The sequence below is a fragment of the Amblyomma americanum genome, chromosome 11 (genome assembly GCF_052857255.1).
Source record: "Amblyomma americanum isolate KBUSLIRL-KWMA chromosome 11, ASM5285725v1, whole genome shotgun sequence".
Classification (NCBI taxonomy): Eukaryota; Metazoa; Arthropoda; class Arachnida; order Ixodida; family Ixodidae; genus Amblyomma; species Amblyomma americanum.
Window position 1 is genome coordinate 65,692,344 of NC_135507.1, and position 23,420 is coordinate 65,715,763.

A 23,420-nucleotide genomic window follows, 5' to 3' on the forward strand; every position below is an offset into this window, starting at 1 on the left:
CAGACTCAAAATTTAGTCAGAGCCCACCAGTTGGAGGCCACCAGCGTATTGGGTGCGTTCAAATTACTTGGGATATCGAATTTCGCCCCAATCTAAGGTCAAATTTCTAGGTTGGGGTAGGCAAAGTTTGGGGGGTATGGCAGGGTCCAAATTTGAGGACACCAGATCATTAACCGTAGTCAAAGCATGCTGCGGCATCTGACTTAAGGATGTTGGTCAAACGTTTTAGGGGAATACCCCAAGGTGAAGTAAATTTGTAATAAACTAGTAATCACTCATTGCCATCCACCCAAGCGCAGCCTTACGGCTACAAAGGAAAGCTATACAGCTTTCTCAGAAACTTCGTAGCTAAAGAAACATTCGTCCTGATCCGGGGTACGAACCCAGGAGCACTGCTTCACCGGAGCAGTCGCTCTACCAATTGAGCTAACCGGGACGGCAAGCATATGGTAGAGCGAGAGCTAATTGATCAAGAACTCGAAGTAGGTAGAGTGTTGGTCATATGTTTTAGGGGAATCCCCCAAGGTGGAGTTAATTTGTAATATATTTGTAAGCGGTGGTCCCGGGTTCGAGCCCCGGATCAGGGCGAATTTTTCTTAAATTACGAAGTTTCTGAGAAGGCTGTATGACTTTTCATTGTTGCCGTAAGACTGCGCTTGGGTGGATGGCAATGAGTAATTACTCCATTATTACAAATTAACTCCACCTTGGGGGATTCCCCTAAAACATTTTACCAGGACTGTTCCTACTTCGAGTTATTGATCAATTCACTCTCGCCCTACCATAAGCTTACCGTCCCGGTTAGCTCAGTTGGTAGAGCGACTGCTCCGGTGAAGCGGTGGTCCCGGGCTCGAACCCCGGACCAGGACGAATTTTTATTTAACTACGAAGTTTCGGAGAAAGCTGTATACCATTCCTTTGTAGCCGTAAGGCTGTGCTTTGGTGGATGGCAATGAGTAATTACTCCCTTATTACTTAGGGATGTTGATATGGAATCACGAAGTCCGAAGGTTACTTCAATGACACATCTGCATGCGGACTGAACCCGAGTTTCTGCACTGAATAGAGCTATCTCTCTAATAATTGGCTGGGGTACAGCCGCGCTCAGTATTTCCCAGAATGTTTTTAATGCATGTTACTTCATGCTGCAGGCCACGGAAAAGTGGCCTAAATACTGTGTTGTGGCGCAAGAAGTGACGCCCAGATTTAGAAGGCACAAATGCAGTCTCGCGAAAGTAGTCCAGTGGCGTTGGCGATCGTCATACGAGCTTTGGGCGGCCGCTCCTAAGTGTTATTCGCCACCATTAAATTAAAGTGCGTCTCTGAACAGCAGTGCTTCTGTTCTTCGGCGATTTCCGAGCACACCCACTGCTATCGCTACCGCCGAGTTCAATAATTTCAGTGTCAGACCCCCAAGAAAGTTTCTTTTGGAAGACTGCATTGCTGCCTGCCGGAAAGCCTTCCGCGCCACATCACAATATTGCGTGTTGCGCACCTGCTGTGCACACACATACACGATTTGTACTTTTCAAGACTTCAGTGCATAGGAACATAACCAAAATGATAAGCTATTTCTGCACTGCACGTATTTTTATTTTTGAGGAAAGCTGAGTACACAACTTTTGTGGACTGTGAGGCTCCCGGTGCCTCGTGAAGGAATTGGTTTTTGGTGGAATGGAAATGGCGCAGTATCTGTCTCATATATCGTTGGACACCTGAACCGCGCCGTAAGGGAAGGGGTAAAGGAGGGAGTGCAAGAAGATAGGAACGAATAGGTCCGTAGTGGAGGGCTCCGGAATAATTTCGACCACCTGGGGATCTTTAACGTGCACTGACATCGCATAGCACACGGGCGCCTTAGCGTTTTTCCTCCATAAAAACGCAGCCGCCGCGGTCGGGTTCGAACCCGGGAACTCCGGATCAGTAGTCGAGCGCCCTAACCACTGAGCCACCGCGGCGGGGCTCGTGAAGGAAGTGCGAACTTCATATTTGCGTGCTAGAGGCAATTTGAGCATATATGAAACAGGAGATGCTGAAGCGCTGTCTCGGAACAATGGAAACAGATAATTTGATAAGGTTTTCAAAATACGCTCACAGCTGCATTTTAGTACAGAATTCAGCATTTATGTCCAGTATTTTAATGAGAAATCTCTCCGCCACGGCGGTGATAAACAATACTTGGGACAAAGCGCTTACCGCAAAAATAAAGAATGTCTTGTAGGGCTATTTGGTAATTGTTCTTATGTGGTTAAAGACGCGAAACATACGCAGACACAAAGAAGGTTTAAAGGCTTACGGGACGGAGGCTCTTTTGTCAGTAGCATATTTAAACGTAAGCAAAACAGCTAATAGTTCGTATCCGTTTTTGCAGGTACGAGCTATAAATAAAGGAAATCTATATTCAGCGTATTCTGGTGAGCTGGAAGTCGAGACAAGAGAAATGCGTGAGTATTTAATCTTTCCATTTTGCAAGGCGTGCTTTTCAGATGCTTGCGATCAAATTTTTCGCCATTGGCCCGTCAATCTGGGTTCTTGTTTTGATCTGATTAAAAATTAATGTGATTCAAGGTGCAGAAAGCGGGATATTTATAACGAGGAAGACTGTAATGTGGACCACAGGAAAAAAGCCAAGCGTGCTTTTTTGTCTGCTTGCTTGGCGAAGCCGGGAAAGAAATGTTTCATGTGACGACCGATGGAGAGAAAGGATGGGCGTTAATCTTTAACACGAACTTGATTTTCACGCGCGCTGTTAAAGTCGGCTGGGAATACCTAGGCTCCCTAAAGTTCCAAGCAAAGCGCGGACACTTCGAAGAACTTCGACTTGGGCTAGACTCGAATATTACATAAGACAGAAAACAACAGCACCTACAAAGACGAACACGACAGAAAAACAACACTGGACAAGCACTAACTTCATCTAGCTTTAACCACTGCAAACCCAGAAAGTGTAAAGAAAACCAAGGCGTGCGCAAAAAGCGAGACCATGCAATATGAACCAAACTTTTCAAGATATTGCACGTCGGTCCTAAACGGGGTCAGAGATGCCTCGCGAACACAATCTTTTTCCTGTCTTACTAATGCGGAAAGCTTCAAGACCTAGCTACCTTGACTTAGTCACTCATCTCCTGCCCAAAATCTTTACCTCCCGGAATCGTGGTTGACATTTTCTGCAGTGCAGCTATGTTTCCTCTATCGAACGTTCTGCCGCTCGGTGGCGAATGTTCTTCCGCGAGAACTGTTCTCCCGCGTGCCTCGCACTTGTTTTAGCGACCGCACGTGTTCACCAGCTGGATGTCTTGGGGAGTGGATAGGCATCTCAACACTCTGATGTAGTGTGCTCAGCACCCTCCACCCCCCCACCCACACACACACCCCCTTTGGTTCATAGCACTAGGAAACGCATCAGTCCCGGCTCCTTTCTTGAGGAAAGTCAAAAACATAAGATTCGCTGAATAAGGAAGGAAGAATGATTTCCTGCCTGGACTGTGTGTTTGACTGGTGCCGCTAGAGACAATATAGATCTCTATAAAATAGTACAGAGGCGTCTCCACTGTTTAAGCGACTAGGATCAACGGCCTCTCGCAATGGCTCAAGGAATTCATTCGGAAATACCTTGGTCATTAAAACTGACTCACAGTCGCCCCGCGAAATAAATCACAAAAAAAGCGGATATTAATATTGTCTCTACAAGGATGCGACGGTGGCTGGACCTTTTACTAGACATGGAAGCCCAGTAGAAACTTAAATAGCAAAAAAAAAATAGAATGACCTTTTTCATATTACAAATGTCTCAACTTGCGCTTTGAGTTGCTAAGCCAAGTTGGAAGATTGATGACAGTTATAAAAAGACATGTACTTGCCTCCCGGCTCGCAGCTAGTCGAGCAGCCTTTCCCTGTTAACACCCTCTGCCTCGAATCTGCCACGTTCCAGACATATGCCCGGTGCTCGTTTACACTTGCAGCATCGCCTCAAACTTGGCCTTCCGTTTCTTTGTCATCGGGTGCGCTTTGTGATTAAAACGGACGCCGCTCATTGAGGAAACTCATTCTAGCTAAACGACCATTCCCATGTGCAAGTGTTAGCCAGCTTTCAACGACTATTTGTGTCTCAGTTTGTCGGAAATGCTGGCGAGAGATTCCGGCGAAAGCCTGCGAGGCAGCGAAGCCTGTGTTTATCAGAAAGACTTCGATTTCTCGGTTGGCTGAAGAATCTAAACAAGTCGATTCTGCACACAGTCCGCATCTATTATTTCAGTGCCGACGGCGCTGTTTTTCAAGCGCCAGTCTCTATTTTAAATTTCAAACTGAAAACATACGCCTATATTTTCAGCTCCGGAAGCTCCTGTAAACATGCAGTCTTTTGATCAGACTGAAGACAGTGTGAGGATACAGTGGGAACCTCCTATTCGGAAGAACGGTAACCTGACCAGCTACAAGGTGAGACAAGCACATTTTTTCTCCACATGGTTAACCAAGTTTCAGTGGCAGCTAATGGTCAAGATAAGGCAAGGGAATGGACTGTCTAACTCATGTTGCTGGCATTAAAGGTTGACTATTGACTGCATATGCTGGAATGAAGATGCGAGCCAATAAAGACTAGGCTCTTAAATTAGTCTCCAAGAAAAACAAATATACATAAAAAATAAGAAACTGGTTACAAGTTTCATTCAATGCGTGTCGAGGGTAGTTATTTACCGTCAACAGTAATTTAAATTCAGCCACTGATTGTTTACTCGCAATGAAGAATTCAGGCGGCCTGTTTGCCAACCTTGGCTGCTGTTACATATTTGTTCAGTGACAAATCCAATTATCAGCTCTGAGCAGCTTGTTTGCGACAATTAATTATGAGTGAGTTGTGTGGTGATGATGATAAGGTCAGCAGGGATGCTTTACAGTTAATTATGCTGTTAACAGGCTGGTAACAGCACGCGAAAATGAAAATTTTATCCATATTTTACACAATGGTGTTTGGTGCTTGTTTCTATTGCCGATCGTAGGAGGAGACGAAGCACTGGAATCAAGCTTAAATTCAAGAATGTGCTTCAATCTAATCTCAATTTTTTCGAACCTAATGATAATAAAGGCTCCTGTAAAACCACCGCATACTGGGATTATTCGGCAATCTCTTCTATAAACAACTAACTTGGAAATGCTACAATTAGACTTAAGTGGAAGCGAACACTAACTTCATATAGGAAGTTTCTCGCCCAAAATTACGATAAATAGCTGTTTACGCTTGGATAAATCGGATCATATTACGTATGTGCTCTCGTATTTGGCGACGAGCTAGAATAATGGGCTGAACGAGAATCTTACCTGATAGATGGAAGAACATTCTGGAGCGTCGGATTTATTCGGTGTGGGACATTTTAAAAACTTCATATGAGGAAACCCTTACTACAATATGCGTACTTGTATTTCACGAAACCTCGGAATGCATATTTGCTTCAGCCAGATATCTTGGAACCCGAGCGGAATTTTCCAAGTCTGAATCACTCTACAAATCTATCAAACAGTTTGGCTACCTTCAGTGTTGATTACTATGAACTTTCAAGAGATTGCTGCTGTTTACTCTTCTTCAGACAGCTGGAGTTCCTGAACAGACTATTGCATATTTGTAATTTCCAAGAAAAAAACGGACAGATTAGCCACAAGATTAGACTGCTTTAAAGAAAAGTCAAAGAAGGCCCCGGACCAACAATATTAAGCACTGCTAGCGCTTATATAGGGAGGCTTGATGTTGAATCTGGCAGCACCTGGGCAACGTTTATCAAATTTGATGTGAAATGTAGTGCTGCTAAGTCAAAAAGGCTAGTTTTGCACAGAACGCCAATACCGTCTGTACTTCAACTTAAATTAACCAAATAAATGCTTTGTCTACTCTGAGACGTCACCTATTGCTTGATGACCGAGGTTCTACACATACGCACCTGCACTGCTTCATACGGGCTTTTTGTCTTCAACGCAGGTCACGTATTCTCTCTCGCATTCCTTCAACACAATGCTGACCAACTCATGGCAGCCACAATCGGTGGTGCTTAACATCTCAGAGAAGCCCGAGTTTTACCTGCGAGGTCTCTTTCCGGGCTCTACGTACATGGTATGCGTTCAGGCCAGCACGAGCGCTGGATTTGGAGACGCCATCTGCGGCAACTTCAGCACAAAGGCATCGCGTGAGTACTTCATGCCAGCCCTAGGATTTAAGTCCCTTGGCGGCAATATTCCCACCACATAACAACGCCCCTCTCCCCCCCCCCCATAAATAAAAATCTGAACGCGTAAACGAAACAGGGACCTTAACCTGGAGCTTAATTTTATCAGGACTACAACCACAACCAAATACAGACTCGTTTTTCATCATATCAATTCCTTGTCCCTAACTCGAATTGCCTTCATACAAATTGTAACTGTTTGGCGTCAGACCTAATGATAGCTAGCGCGGAGACGGTAGTGCGCCGCGCCTTCGGCTAAATTAGTATAGATTACTGAACGATACATGTCATAGTGATTCTATCGCTTTTCAATTATCTCTAAACTGGGCTGAATTTTAAACACGATTGTGTTGCAGTGTGCGTGTAGAAATATTAAGGTGCTTATAAGGATGTTTCGCCTCTGCCTCTTTTCTTGAGCGGCACCGAATCAGCATCAATAGGATGTTAGCCCGTCCTGGTATCCAGCCTGACTGCGAATTAAGCCTTTTGTGATAATTTTTTTCTAGCCAACCACAGCCCACACAGCTAGCTACAGGGAAAGAGTAATGTTTTTTCATGCATCGAAACACGAAGCAGGTCTTGCAGTGCAGCGCTTGTTTCTGAGTTTAGGTAATGGGCACCGCAGCAACTGGTTGTAAAATAATTTCTACTTGATGCAATATTTACGCTTGACATCATTCTTATTGTTTAACATTAGCCTGAAACATTTTCCACTCTCATTCTCAGCAAACTTTTTAGAATATTGTCTCGAAATCATAGTTAGATCAAAGCTCCGAACCCGCTCTACGCAAGATAAGTGACATTATGAGGTTTCTCGGAGAGTTCGAGTTTACTTTCCTTCTGGCCACTCCACATGGTAAAAATACGAAAAAATTGGACATAGGTTTTTGACGAAAGCAAATGGCGTAGTAACAATCTCACATATATCTGTGTGCACCCGAACCGCGCCGTTAGGAAGGGATAAAGGAGGAAGTGAAAAAGAAAAGGAAGAAAGAGGTGCCATAGTGGAGGGCTCCGGAATAACTTCGATCACCTGGGGATCTTTAACGCGCATTAGCAATGCACTGCACACGGGCGCTTTTTGCGCTTCGGCCCCATCGGAACGCGGCTGCCGTGGTCGGGTTCGAAGCCGTGTACTCCGGCTCTGTAGGCGAGCGACCTAACAATACGATCTGCTTATAATCCCTTTTGCGCGAACTGAAGAAAGCAAGTGCTCGTAATGCTCGGACTAATAAAGCGGCTTTTTTCAAGTTATAATCGGTCAAATTAATTCTGAAGCTCTTGATATCATCTTTGTGTGCATTGTCCGCCTTGCTGCTTCCAGTCCTAACTTTCGAAAATAGCGCTCACTATTCTGTAAACTGCAATTTTAATGCGAAAGCTTCACTGGCCGCGAACTTGGGATTTCGACGTGGCCGCACTCCGAGGAGGCACATGACGTCACAACGCGCGCCTCGCCGCGGATATCTCTCTCTCTCGCTCCCTAGTCACAACTGCGCATGCGCCACTAGTCGCACCGAGCCACAGGTGTTCCGCCGCGGCGCAACGCCGCTCTTTTCCTCAAAGTGCAACTTTCAATTTTCAGTTTTCGCTTTCTTCTTTCCAACCTCCTTTATACCTTCCTTTACGGCGTGCTTCGGGTGTGCACCGACATATGTAAGACGGTTACTGTGCTTTGCGCGCTCGCCGCGCCACTTCGCTTGACGTCACACCACGCGGCTCGCCGCCGCAGCCGTTTCGTATGACATCACATCGCGTTCTTCGTCGTTGCGCACACCTCCGCTCACTTCGCCAGCTGCCTCTCATGCCTGATAACGTGTCGGAGGATTGCAAAAGGAGAACTCGCGTGCGCCGCTAACACAGTTGTGTCGTCTTTAATGCGCCACAACATGGCTAGACAACGAGACTAACCTGGACTTGCACTGAAGTTTAACCAAGGCTAACCATGCTATGCCTTAGCTTTCGCTACGTATATCCTGGAATAGCCGAGCTAAGGAACTGCCAATTTTTTAAATACCATTTTAAACCATTTAACATTAGTTTACTTATTACTGAGCATACCTTAATCGAACAAAAATGTGCGCAGTGCCGGTGGCTCTATGCGTCTTGATGAATTGGTGTGCGCGCCGTAATTTCGGCTACCAGTTCTTCTCTCGTAGGTAACTATTGAATTCTTCCTTTGGACATCGCCGAAAAGTGCACCGCATTACGCCCAACAAAACTTTGCATTCTCAGTTGATTCAAATGGTTAGCGCACAAAAGCACTAAGAGGGAACAAAAGCGTGTCGAGTGGTGACTCACAGTGTTTATTTAATAGTGCGAAAATACTAATTCGGACTTTGAGAGCACAGAAATATCGTCTATTTCGTGTATGCGTCACGTATATTGTTGTTGCTGTCCTCTGTTGGAGTGGTACACATCCACAGTGGGGGATTGGCTTACGTGAGCGCTCCTTTGTTCTTGATTCAGAAGCGATGGTGCATACCCCCGATGGGTGATGGGACAGGGTTTTTTGCAGAGCCAAACAAGAAGAAAAGTCATCCAGTTTTATCTCGAGCAGCTCGCGAACAAAATGAAGTAATCTGGAAAAACCAATAAAGAATTATGAGAGTTTTTGAGGAGAGTGTAATGAAAATCGAAGAAACAAAGAGATGACGGCTAAAATAAAATTATTAAAAAGTAATATTCATAAATACAAAAACTTTGAGAGAAAAGTAAAAGGAAAGACTTAACAGATAAATTTCCCGGTCTCGATAACATTCCTGTGAAGAAGCTCACACACAAGTTTAAGGGCATGCCCTTTGACGATTGTACCGAAGAAGAAAATAACGGGGAGAGTAAACGGCAGCCCTGATTGAGCTATTGAATTTGCAGATACCGAATTCTGTGCCGTGCAAACCTCCGGCAGGAGAGCATGAAATGGTCTAAGGATTCAAAGTCCCCGTATGACGCACGTACATTCGGCAGGGTCAACCCAGAACGGCATAAATAAAGATTCCTCGGGGAATCCTGCAACGCAACAGCGCCACCACGGAAACCTCACATTGCCTTGAAGCCCATGAAAGAACGTTCCTTAGAAATTTTAAGTGCTGTTAGTCTTCTGTAGCAAGGATGGGCAAATAGCTCACGGTCTAGTGCATTTGGAAACGTTCATAACGGGATGTGGTCAGCAGGGTAAAGTATGGAAAGAGAGGGCAACAGCCACTGATGACAGATTTCGCTAAGAAATTGGCCATCAAATTTGAAGGAATGCCACAGTGCCGTAGAATCCATTGAAAACGCATTTCTTGCACATGAATTAGTACAAAGTACATTAGGGATCTGTACAAGAGACTAGTCCTAGAGCATTTAAGCCCTGCTAAAACTGAGAGACTACCCGAGAGCAATGATTACATAGGAGATCTTTCTGATGGGCCATACCAATGGCGAGAAATTCACCGAGCAATTCGTAAATTTTGCAACAAAAATTGGCGTGCATTCTGGAACCCGCATAGATTAACACCAATCTAGGGCTTCGTCCAGAGGCACTGTTCGTTCATGGTCGAGTCCAACTTAGCACTAATGCGAAGGTTCTGACCCAAGCAAAATCGACTTTCCCATGTCCGCTAAAAAAAGACCGCAGATTGAATCAGTCATCATTTCTGTGCCTCACTTCAGTCATTCATGCATGTGACATTAGTAAGAACAGTCTTTGCAAAAATAAAAAAATAAAATTCCGTGTATTCGCACTAAATTGAATGTACTAAACAATATCTGTTAATTCATTCATCCGCCACCACGACAAAGATCACCATTTTTAAAATTACAAGACGAGACGACTGCTGTGGTATTGGTGGTGGTGGAAAACTTTTTAATGTTAAAAAAAGTTTGGGAGTCAAAAGATGAAGCTGCATGGTCAATGTCCTTCGTCCTGGACACCGCGCGACGAGACCCGTCTCACGGCCGCTTTACCAGAGATCTTAGGGGAAAGGGGAAGCTGAGGATCCTGAGTACGTGCCCAGACCATGTGAAATACAGCGCAGGTCTCTTCATAGTGCGGGAAACGCCCATCTATTTTGAGATAAAAGCGCTTCACTACTGCCGGACGGAGGAGAGTTCCTGTCTGCAGGCGCCGCAGAGTTCGCTCCTCCGCCTTACTCAGCCTTGGCAGCAGCCAGATAGGGGTGGTGGCTGTCGCAACAATTATCCAAAATTTTACGGAGCCGCTAAAGCACTTGTTTAGCTTCTGAGTGAGGAGAGTTATGTTGAAGAGCACGGTGGGTAAGCGCTCGGCCGGGCACTTCAACAACCTCATTGTCTCGTATACCCTTGTGGCCAGCAGCCCAGAGTATATTTGTCTGAGTTGGATCGGCGGCAGCCCGTTGTAGAATTTGGGAGTCAAGAGGTGATATTCCCCCGCCAGATAGCATTCACATGCCCGGCGAGAATCTGTGATGACCGTTCTTGATTTTGAATCCGTGGCAGCGAGAGCTATGTCAACTTCCTCCGCTCGTGTTGAATTGGGGGCCCGAAAAGATCGCCCATCGACATTCATTCCCCGGTGGACTTCGGCAGCCGTCTACAATCCCGGGGGCTACAGCCCTGCTACAGCCCTTTTTTAGATCCTCATTGCCTCTCAAGAGCCCGAACCCGAGCTTGTCGTCTGCCTTCGCGTGAAGTCGTGTCCATGTAAGGCGGGAGCGGAGCGACCCAGGGCATATGGCGCCACAGCGGCGGGATGTTATCCTTCAACTCCGCTATGCATTGCGTTGGATATAAAGCGGTCTAGCAGGCTGCGCCCAGGAGCCGTCTGCGAGAGCCGCACATATTGGTTCACTAGGAGGGCTTCCCGCAATTCGTGATAGGAGTTTAGCACCCCTAACGCCTTCAGTTTGGCGTCGGAGGTAGCCACAGGGAGGTCCAGTGCTCGCTTTATAGCCTTCTTGATGATGGCGCCAATGCGCTCGTCTTCCTGTTTGATGTTGCGAAGGTACGGCATGGCATAGAGGATCCGGTTGGCCACGAAGGCATGGGCGAACAGTAGCGTGGCCCTGCTTATTTGACCACCCCGCTGGTTGGAAACGCATGGATCATGCGCCCTACCTTCTCGTATATGCACTTAAGTTTCGCTATAGTAGAGTGCGGCCTAAGCGTGTTATTGATGCGGTGGCTCTGTGGTTTTGACGTTCAGCTGCTGACCAGAGTGACGCGGGTTCAATCCCGGCCGTGACGGTTGCACATTGAAGGAGACAAAATGCAGGGGGTCAGTGTACTGTGCGATGTCAGGGCATGTTAATGAACCCTAGGTGGTCGACATTTACGGATACCTCCCTACGGCATCTCTCATCTCCTAACGAAAACTAATAAGTTTCAAATATAGGGCGGAATATTTATAATGTATCTTAAACATAGTTTGTATTCATAAACGCACTAAAAATATGCCGGAAATAGGTTCTTGACATTCTATGCCTTGTATTCGAAAAATGTTAAAATTTGCAAAAAATACGTCACATAAAGCATGCTTCGAGCACGTTTCAAATACATAAAAAAATATGTATGTGGTTTTAGCATCTTGTCAAAGTATTAAAAGTGCGCTTTCGTAAATATGAAATTATTTCGTCTGAACTATACATACCTTAAAGCATGTTAAGAGCACGTTTCAAAGACGCGAAGAAATATGCATGTGGTTTTAGCATCGTGTCAAAATATTAAACCTATGCTTTTGTAAATATTACGTTATTTCGTCTGAAGTGTACGTGAATTAAATCATGTTTTAAGCACGTTTCAAACACGTGAATAAAGATGCATGAGGCTTTAGCATCTTGTCAACGTATTAAAAGCTTTTCTCGTAAATACAAAATTAATTCGTCGGAAGTGTATGTCACCTAAAGCATGTTTCGAGCACGTTTCGAACACGTGAAAAAATATGTATGCGGTATTAGCATCTTTTCAGTATAATAAAATGTACATTCGTAAATATTAAATTCATTCGTCTCAAGTATACTTCGATTTTAATAAACGGCCAGTCCTTTTAAACATATTTGAAGCACACTTTTAGCTGCCGTAGAACAATCTAGTGCTCAAAATCGCGTTTTGGGAAATGACCTTTGCATTTTGGCAGTGTATTGAAAGTGTACTTTAGCAAATACAACATTAAGCCGTCCAAAGTACACTTGAATTCTAACGAATGAGCTGTCCCGGTAAACGCATTTGAAGCACACTTCAAGTTTCCGTTGAACAGTTAGTGCTCAAAATCGCGTTTCGAGAGATGACCTTTGTTGGCAATGCATTTAAAGTGTACTTTCATAAATGCAAAATTAATTCGTGCAAAGTATTCTTCAATTCTAACACATGGGTAGTCCGCGTCAGCATATTTGCAGCGCACTTCAAGCTGCCGTGGAACAACGTAGTGCTCGAAATAACCCTTCAAGGGAACCGTGAAAACAGTCCCTTTTCTGTCGTCCATTCGTCTATGGTAACCTCTAGAAGGAAGGGAATCACCACTTATTTAAGTGTGGACAGCCTGATAGCATTATACCGGCAACGGCGCCATGCGCACCTCCGGACCGAACATGCCAGCGAAAAGGACCCCGACTGGCAAGGCCGACCGGCTCCCATAGAAGCTCATGTATATGTTGCTTGACCGTTCGACTCCTGACCGATGCCTGACGCAAGTTACGACTAGCAGTTCGGATCTGATAGACCACAGATTCGAACGCAACCACTCCGGCGCTTGTGCGACAGTTTGGGGGCCCACAGCCTTTGCGCCAAAGCGCCTCACCGTTGAAGATAATGTCTCCTCTTGGGGAGGGGGGGGGGGGGGGGTATATATAAGCCAAACCAAGTATCACACTTGTCGGAGCAGTTCCTCTTTGCTGACGTCCGTTTCCGTCGGCATTTCCTGTGTGGCGACATGTTTCCCGTTCAGGTCCCGTCACGTCACTTTGCATTGTCAATACCATGCGGTGAATACGACTAGTACACCTTTTCTAAGCCAAAGTGAATATATTTTTATGTATTAACTGTATATTTTAGTGTATTTCTAATGTAAAGCATTCAATTTAAACTTTTAGTATATTTTATTGTATTAATTTTATGTTTAGTGTATTTTTAATGTAATGTATTTATTCTATATTGTTGGTTTATTTTTAATGTATAACAAGTATACTAAGCAGACAGAAAATTCATTTTTGATGCATTTTTAGGATTGTTCAAAATATTACTCGTAGCATACATAGAAAGCATTCGTGTTGCAAATTAAGCATAGGGACAACAAAAAGGCAATATTAATAAGAAATTAAAACAATGTGTCCGAAATTGATGTTTACAGCAGACTTCCTTCGCTAAGTGATAGCCAAAGTCATTTCGGGCCGTTAAACCCCCGTAAACCGAACCAAACCAAAATTACTGGGCAACAGCATTAGGATGCTTTCCCCTTCGGCACTGCTTAAGCACCACATATAAATATTTAATTATCCGCTTGTTTTATTTTTCAGTTTTTGTTCCAGATTATTTCGCAGCAAAGTTCGCACTGACCTCATGAAGCCGTATTCTGCAAGCTGACAATTTTCCAGTGCACATTTCACGTGCGTTTGGTACTCCGTTATTGGTCACTCCGATATACCCGCGACTTTCATGCATCTGCGGGAAGCGAGGCGACTACTGGCGACCGGACCAGCACGTTGGCCGCCATTGGATGCGACATGCAGTCAGTGATGAGGTGCAGGGCAGCGCTCTGTCAGCAGCATACGATCCGACCTGACCACTGGCTGCCATTGGTTCCAATGAGGTACGGTCCCCAACCAACCAATGGCCGGGTGCTTCCCACGGACGCTTGAAAGCTGTGGTCATATCTGAGTGACCAAAGAAAGATGACCAAATGGACAAGTAATAGGAAGTAGAAGACGTAGAACTTGTAGAATACGGCCCCTCGTGTCGTTCTAGTACGCTGTGCTGGCATTAGTAATCTCTGTTCTTGTACGACTACGAAGCTGTCATCTGAGACATGCATTCTGACCATACCTCTCTTTTATTTCAGCGCCCGAGGTTCAAGTTGAGCCCATGGTTGGGACTATAGCCAATCAGACGGTCACTGTCCTCCTGAGTCCAGTTGACTCCATAAAAGGTCCAATTAAGTATGTATAAATTGCGTTGTACACAACAATGAGCTTTCGCAGGGCAAATATTTTAACAGTGGGTTTGTTAAATGCAGCAATTTTTTTATTTGGCGAAAAGTGTATTGAATTAGATATAACGCTGACTCGCAGACGTGTATCATTCAGCACAACACAGCAGCTTATAGTGTTCACCATCTTCAGTTTGGGTCGCATAAGAAGAGCAAAGGACGACACCGACACTTTGCCGTCCACATATTCGTATTCGTGGTAGATTCACGGGACAGAGAGAGAGAGAGAGACAGAGAGAGAGAGAGGGGGGGAAATATTTATAGGAGAGTCATTTCGCGGTGGGCAATGCAGGAAGATACAGCTGTTGTGAGATCTAGAAAGTATTTTCAAAGGCCTGGGCATATCGTTAGTACTGTAACAATGAAAGGAGAAATGCTAGATCGGGGCTGTCGAGAAGCAAATGAAAATGTTTCGGGGACGAGATGACAGGCAGCGATACACAAAAAGTAGCATAGCGAAAGAGAAAAAAACCACAGGAGATCTTGGAGCCACGGAGCGAAATAAGATTTCCTTGATCTGACATGTCGCCTCGTCCCCAAAGAAGGAAAAAAAAACGTGGAAAAATAAAAAAACATCACAAAATGTCACTCTATTTAGGCAATTAGGACACTTGGGGACACGTGCCCTAGCATGACGTCAATTACTGATTGAAGCTACGACATACTAGGTGGTACCAGGCAACCCACCTGATCACCACCCCAACTTGATCCGTTTAACAATTGTACAAACATCATTCAAATTACGTTCGCCTCCTAACCGATGCTGCTCATTGCGCCTAATTAGCGCCCCAGGTTTTCGTCTCATAACCACCGGCTACACCTTGTCAAGTGAGCCACCCAGTGGGCCGGCGAGAAGTGGTACAAGCCAGGTGCTATGGTAGGTGTTGCCATCGGCCAGACTTGAGTTGCAAGGGTTGTGTTGCGAACCAGGTTGCTCTTTCCGAGTGGCCTCTCACGGTTAAATGGGCTCCCCTCTTACACGGTGGGCAGGTTGCCCACCTACGAAAGGGCAGGCGAGCAGCCTGCCACAAAACCGGCTTTAGATAAGCAGACAAACATACAATGCCCAAATGCGGGAATGGCCACTGTAAGTGCTAGCGCATTAGAAAGAAGGGGCAGCTAGAGGCATGCCAGCGATTGCCACTGCTCCGAAGTCTAAAGCACAAAATCCAAAAATGGCTAAAATAAAACAACATTAAAGCTGTTAGATAAATATTAAAAGATGATTTTTGAAGTTTTAATCTATCTGTCTTTAATGGTTTCATGTTGGGGATTCTAAGCGACGGGGGTGATCATCTGATACTTCTATCAAATAGAATAGCTGTTCGAGGTGCGTGCTGCAGTTCGAGCCTGAAGTGTTTTGTCGTAATAACTGTATTCGAAGCGAGCGAGCTGGTCATCTGTTTAAGGTGCTAGCATTGGCGATTTGGAAATCCGTAAACTGACACGCCTGAAGCAAAGAAAACAAAAAGTGGCATGAGTTAGAACTACCCACTCCGGCTGCTCAAATGAACCCGAATTTCCCCCTATTCATTCTTCCCGTCTGAATTACCCATTCATTCCATTTATTATTTTCTTATTGCTCTAGTGCATACTACCTCGTTGTGGTTCGGGAAGGGAGCTCCATTCCCACACCCGTGAGGCTGGTCAACTACAGCACGGCTGAAGAAATGCGCCTCGGACACTACGTGGCTGCCCACCTGAATCCCCGCCAACTGAAAGACACGCCTATATTTGTGGTCGGAGACGGCAGCGCTGTCGGCGGCTTCGAGAACCCGCCCCTGACTGACGCCACACCCTACCGGTTCGGGCTTCTAGCGGAGACAAAGTTTTCAGGGGTGAGTGGAGCACTGATAGGCAATTGAAGGCAGGGCCAACTATATTCCGCTCATGCATCAGCTGAAACACCGTAATAGGTACGGAAGCAGTCTGCATGATAAAAAATAAAGGAAGGCGCGCTGCCGCGTGCTTGTTTTCTGGAAGTACGGTCTTAGGCACGATAAAGCAACAGAGTGACGTCAAAAGTATGAGCGCATTTATTCAAGCTCATGAAAAATCTGTTACGCTGTAATCCTGTAGGCAGAACATTTATTATTGCGAAAGCATTTCTAGGCTATTTCGACGGGGTCGTGTCACTAAAGCGTGTCACAAAACGTGTCCGCAGCGAATTGGCGTTCTCAGAAGAGGTAGCATCAAACGAATGGTCGTGATCGATAGAGGACGATGTGAGGATGATCGGCAAATATTTTGAAGTCAGTAGGATGATCAGTTATCAAATAAACCCAACAGTGTAACAAACGTCGAAATAGCCCAGACGTCGATATATACTGAGTGGACGGAATAATAGCCGTGGATGGCAAAATAGTGGTAAAATATTCAAAGAAGTGACAATAAAGTTTGAAAGGTATTGAAATGTGTGTTGTGAGTGATAATAAATGCAACAAAAAGTTTGATTGACAGATTATTTATTTAAATAATCAGAAGCAAACGTCAATGGACTCAAAGAGGGGCATATAGAGGCGACGAGTGTCGAGAAGGCGTCAATGCTTTCGCACTCCTTCAATGCGGGTAGCCGCAGTGATCTCTAACCTTTTTTTATTTTTCACACACCTCCATCAACGAACTTTTTTATCGCGGATGTTGGCAGCGCAAAGAAGAGCGCTAATTTTGCGTGCGTTGCACATGGTCTATGAACCGGATTGTACGTTATGGGCGATATTTATAAGGTCGGATTTACATCACGGTTACGGCTACACTTGAGTAGTAACCACGTCTAAATTTTTCAAATTTTAATACATGCTATACGAAGAAAATTAGGTTAAACAGATGGAGTACACAAGGTTCCATGTACTGAGGCTCTAATTTGATTACTGACAATAAACCAACGAAGCCATCTTCATGGAGAGGGCCGAAAGAAAAGCGGCAGTAGAAGGAAGGAACGATCGGTACATATATTCCTTGGTGAGCAAGATGATGAAGACATGATCCAGCGAGAACCGCTCACATATGTAATTGAAGTCTCCATGCCACCTACAATGATGAATAGCATCATACGCCCGACAAATTAATTGCCGCAGAATGGACAGATGCCATATCTGTAGCTGTCGTTAACGCGAGTGTTTTCATTTTTGCCTGAAATATTTAGTGGTACTTGCTCTGCCTAACATGTGCTAGTGCACTCAGTTGGTTTATATTAGAATACTCAGTGTTATTACACCTAAGAAACATCCGAAAAGAAACTTGCCGACACAAAGAGAGAAAGCTTAAGGTAAATGCTGCTGTTAGCCTAAGCTCACTTGTACTCACTCCAACAGTCGTCGTCCAATTTTTAGGAACGGTGTAAGCTGGAAAGGAGTGCCGACTACGCTGATAACAGTGGCTCAGTTTTGCTAATCGTAGAGAGCTTGGTGGGGCATCTGATAGCAGGCGCTCGGATTTGACATTGGCGCTGGTACAGCACTCCCGCCGCGCCCCTGCTCCGGGTCTGCCGAGGCCCGTGGTGCAAATGGTGCAAACATTTTCTGCTGATTATTTTGCAGACACCCGCAAACGTCGTGGCATGCATCGCGGTCGTTGTCTGCTTCGTGGCGTTGCACTGGCGCTGTCACCTGCGTCGCCACGTTCGTCGCCTGCTTGTGCCTGCTCAAACAGCTCACCTGCGGCGTTGCGCTGGCTGCTATGTGCGCTCACTCCCCATGCAGACTTGTTTCGCGTCTGCATTTCAGCCTTTTCTGTTGCCTTCCATAGACGGCCTTGCATTAGTACGATATTAGGACGGTATTAGTGCTGCGTTAGCAAATAGATAAGCTAAATTTATTAATTTTATTTTATTTGAAGATACTGCAGACCCCATTCTAGAGGTTATAGCAGGAGTGGGTACATAAGTTGTGGTACAATTTCACGCATAAAAGGGTACTTGACAAGGATTACAAATATAAAAGCTGAACACAACACCCTTGATAATGCACAAATGCTGTCATGCAAAGAGCTCCAACTCTACGCAGTACGCGAAAAAAAATCGTATTTGGAAACCTTAGTACGCGCAAAAAAGGGCTGGGTATTAAGATTGTGATGGCTCCTGGTTGTAGATAGTTTTGAAAATGACATACACTTACCCTCTGATAGGCAATTAGGCATTTCACGCGTAACGTCCGGCATCTGCAGATTAGCTAAGAGAGATAGAGATCATAGTGGACGGCTGTGCATTAATTTCGGCCACCTGTGTTTCTATGATGCGCACTGACGGCGCATAAAACCCAGATAGCGTATTTAGGAAATTTCTGGAACTCCCGTGGTAGATGCGGCATCGTAGGCAGGACGGCTAGAGCCTGAAGTGCCGTATGTGTAAACAAAAGTTAAAGCAGTGTTATCAAACCTTTATTCTTGTATCCTCCTGTTTTATCTTTGCATAAAGCTGTTCGAAATCGCCCAAGTACCAGCTAGACAATCTGAGCATCTCGGATCACTTTTGACGTTTGCAGATTAGGCTGTCGGATTCTTAAAATTTTGTTCACCCTTTTGACTTTCGTAACCGCTTATTCTCCCTAAAAGTGCATTATGTAGACCAGGAAATTCCCTCTGTCTAAATAGCAGGACTGACTTCCGGACAGCTTGCCAGTATTGCGCTATCACCCGGCTCAAGCTGTCACTGTTTTTTTCGCAATACTAACGGATGAATCCACAAAAGCAAAAAAGGGAGGGACTTTGCATTGAAAGTGAAATTTACCTCGAAACAGCAAAATGAAAACGTAAGATTTCTCGCCCCATTTTAACCGGTTCTAATTCCCAATACAAAGTGCCTTTTTTGCATTTCAAAGCAAATATAACAGGCCATCAACAGCAAATATTCATCAAATAGAGTTTCCTCTGCTTCTTTCTCCACGTACGCCACGACATTTCAGTGATCCGGTCTTTTGAAATAAACTGCTGCCAAAATACGTCAATGGGTTCAAAAACAAATTATTATTACCACACTCAGGTCCGCAGCCAAGGAAGTTTCGTTATTTTGCTTAGGATTTTTCTGATTATTTCTTGGTTTATTTTTATACTTTCACAGGTGCGCAGGTACACTAATGTGAACAGAATTCAGTTCCGCATTGAGTATTTCTGATCTCGTGAAAAATTTCAAATTTGGCCTCGTGTCTGAAGATGTACCACGAACTATTTCGAACCCGACAGCGTCGGCTGCATTTTTTTGTAGGCAAAACGCTAAGGCGCCTCTGTGCTGTACGATGTCAGTGCACGTAAACGATCCCCGAGTGGCCGATGTTATTCCGGAGCCCTCAACTACGACACCTCTCTCTTCCTTTCTACTTTCACTCCCTCGTTTAACCCGTCCCTTACGGCGCTCTTCATGTGTCCGCCGATATATGAGACTGATACTGCGCCATTTGCTTTCACCTAAAACCAATTATTATTATTATTATTATTATTATTACCACCAACGGTATATTTTGACCAAGGTTACCTAACTAACAAAATACTAACCTTGTTGTGTATATCATAAACATAAGTTGTAATTTAATCGTGCCGCAAAGCGTCCCTTTCGGTCCGTTCTGTCTACTGCACTAATTTTAGCCAGCTTCTTCCAGAAGCCGCCACAAATATAGAACGGTTAATATATCACTAACACTAAGCGATCATTTTAAGATCATCACATATCGTACCGTATTTCAACGCGGAATGCTTGCATCGCATGTTTTAGATATGTTCACTGCCGTCTCAATTCCCGCGCGCTCTGGAAGAAGGAGAACAAGCTTAATATATGAAGATCGAAATACAAAACTTTGATCTATATTTAAATATACGTCTTCCTCAGGTGAGGCTCCAAGATCGTTCAATTTGTGGGCACTTATGATACATTTTTAGTTCACACGTCCAATGCGAAATACAGACTGACGTACGGTAAAACTGGCAGAAAAATATGGCATTAGATATATTCTAAAGTGATGGCTAATGTTGTTCCTGCTCAAATGAAAAAAATTATGAAATCGAATCCAGCCTTTTCTCTGCATAAAATACCCACAGGCTAATCAGACTCGTGCAAAGACTCTAGCATACTGTGAGATGACGCCGCGGTTATGTATGTATGACGCAGCTTAGAGCGGCAGGTCGTCAGCTGCCTTTCACACTTTCTCTCTCAAGCATGGGAACAGTTATGAGAAGTAATCATTGAAGGGCGCGCTGTTCAATGATTATTTAGCGTAACCCACAGAAAGCGCGTATGCGGCAGCTGTGGGCGATGTACGATGTCGATGTACGACGAGGCACTGCACTCACTGAATTTCGAACTTTGAGTAAAAATCTTAAGCTTCGTGAATTTATTCTTCAGCTGTTTAAAAGGCCCACTTCGGGAGAAAGAATTTGTGCATAGTAAACCAGGTCTTCTACAAATGCATCAGTTCTCTGCAAAGTTTTATGCTTGATTTTCCACATCTGTCACATCTGTGATTGATATTTTTGAAGTAGAAGCTATGTGTTAAAGCATGCGCTATTGGTCAAGCTTTTCGCACTCAAAATGGCGGTCAGGCAGATAGATCATTTTTATGCAAAAGCGTTATATGGCTGATCGGAAACGAAACCCGGGGTTGATGTCCCCACAAAACAGGCTGATAACTCCAATGACGTCACCATGGTCCCAGATTGGTGGCTCAGAAGCAGGGCGGTGCCGTAAGGTTACAAGTTCGGAGAATCGAAGAGGACCAAATGTATTCATGAACACCCCAATACCTTTCCGTCAAAGGCCTACGGAGTGAAGGTCTTTGAGGTAAAGGTATTTATTCTAAAGGCCTTTCTGTCTTTGGTAATAGTAACTCGTAATAGGTAGCAAAGGAACGTGGTTAAATAGTAGCCCACGATGAGACACAAATGCATTCGCTTTCAAAGCACGTGAATGGTCTTAAACGACCTCTGTAATTGTATTGCCATATATATCCTCTGAAATGACTAGCTGCATAATATATGCAGGGCTATATTGTATTAAGTCCAGACGATTGCTGCCTAACTGCCCGTAAGTGTGCCAGATTCGCGCTCCAAACTTGTTTTTTCACTGGCGAAGAAAAAATATTGATGTTGATGAGTGCTGAGGAGATTTGTTTCTTCTTTTGCACTTGCAGGAAGTTCTCTATGGGTACAGGTTAACAGCACCGGTTATAGGTAAGGGCTTTCGTCTTAGGCTGGCACCTAAACTTTGCTTCATACTGATTAAAAGTTTCCAATTGAGGTAATAAAAGTTCACTGAAATAATATTCTCTTTTTGTGCAGTGAACGGAAGCGGTAACGCAGCAGGCGCTGGTGTCGTTATTGGAGCCATACTGGTGATTCTTTGCCTAATTTTGGCGGCGACGGCTCTAGCATACTATTACACACGGTAAGTATTCTTTCAATCAGCAAAGGTTAGTGAGCATGCATGTTTTGATGCGGAATCATCTGGCCATGCATTTCTTCACGCCATTTAGATCATAGTTGCGATTTAAATTTCATTGTGTTTGTCAGAACCACGTCGCCAGCTACTGTTGAATACAAAAGAGCTAAAGAATGTGAAACTTTGAGACACTTTGAGAAGCAAGTATGCGCCAACCTACTTTCCCATAACTGAAGCACGCCTTGCGTCTTTATTTTGCGCTAGGGAAAAACGCTTTCTTCAAGATGGCTTACCTCGAATCCGCTTTCTATTGAATAATATGGCAGCGTCCGACGCTTAAGCTTAAGGTGCAAATCACTGTTGCCTGCTGTGCGTCGCGCAAAAAAATTGCACCGGAATCTTTTAATTAGCCTTGGTTTGTCTTCACCGCTTTCAAAAAGTTACAGAAAACGGACTTCAGAGACTGCATCTAAATGCACCAATATAAGAAGATAAGGTGTTTTCGGAACGATTTCAGTGCAGATTATAGTTTTGGCCTGTCTTGACGCTGGAAGCGACATACATACTTCCGCAGTGTCAAAAGCTTTGAAGTTTGGTGGCTCTCTTTGAGCAGTTGCTAAGATACCATTTTTTGCTGGCGAAAGCCTTGTTAACAGCTTTCGTTTTAGGTAAGGTGGCGCAATTTATGCTTGCAAGCCGGGCGTATTCGAAACAAAAAAAATCGTGTCAAAAATTACATGCGTGTTAGACGTTTCGACTTGATAAACTCTTAGGCGCCTTTAGGTCCCGATGTTCTAAAATGCTGTATTTCTACTACAGCTTGACTTTTAAGAAGTATGCGTATTTTGTAAATATGTTTTGCGATATTTGGGGAGTAATGCCTGAATATGCATTCAAGAAATGATTAGCTAGTATAAGATGAAAGCTATGTATATTTCACAATACTCTTTCCTTCTAAATAAGCACTAAGGGTTAGTGGTGTTTAGGGGTTGCAATACTTGTGAATGAAAGTTTAGGGTACGCCTAAGTGTAGAAAAATATTGATGCAGCTCGTTCACGCAATGCGTTGCGTGAAATATGTTGATATTAAGAGCGTGCAGTCTCTATGCGCTGGCAGCAATAGCAATCTGTTGAGTTGCAAGGCATAGCTTCGATAAGCTTTCTTTTTTCCGGGAATACAAATCCCGAAAACTTTTGACCGCAATTTTGCGCAAATTTACGCAGTTTGATATTCATTAAAGAATAGGCGTTACGATGGGATGAAATTTTATTAGCACACAATTGTGAAAAACATTGCAACGTACTTTTTATTCTATCTTTCAGAAAGCGGCAAGCCGTTGCGTACCGGTCCAATGGTCCTACAAAGCGGAGCTTGAAGGAACGACTTTCCAGGCTTTCAAAGCGTGCGTGAGCACCTGAGCGTTTCAAACCTCATATGCGCATTTATTTCTGTGAAATCTCCGCTCAAAGATACATTGACACAAGAAACAAAGTGAACGTTAGCAGTAAACCCATAACAACTAATGCATGCTGTGTAGAATCAGACTGGAGAGCAGTCATGTGGAGATTCATTCACGAATGTCCTAGAGCTTTTCTTTCATTTAAAGAAGACGTTTCCCTTTTAGTTCATCGTTCTGTGCTCTTTTTTTGTTAAGTGTTCATAAGATTCGCAATATGCTTG

At 44.3% G+C, this 23,420-nt stretch overlaps 1 protein-coding gene across 1 annotated transcript in view; it reads left to right on the forward strand.

Annotated features, from left to right (window-relative positions):
* Window positions 1-23,420, forward strand: part of LOC144109491 (receptor-type tyrosine-protein phosphatase T-like) — a 190,273-nt gene that overhangs the window by 133,570 nt on the left and 33,283 nt on the right. Inside the window, 8 exon segments of the mRNA XM_077642312.1 lie at window positions 2,372-2,444; window positions 4,331-4,437; window positions 5,969-6,173; window positions 14,230-14,326; window positions 15,965-16,214; window positions 21,492-21,531; window positions 21,640-21,745; window positions 23,063-23,142. Of these exon segments, the coding sequence (XP_077498438.1) occupies window positions 2,372-2,444; window positions 4,331-4,437; window positions 5,969-6,173; window positions 14,230-14,326; window positions 15,965-16,214; window positions 21,492-21,531; window positions 21,640-21,745; window positions 23,063-23,142 (958 nt within the window).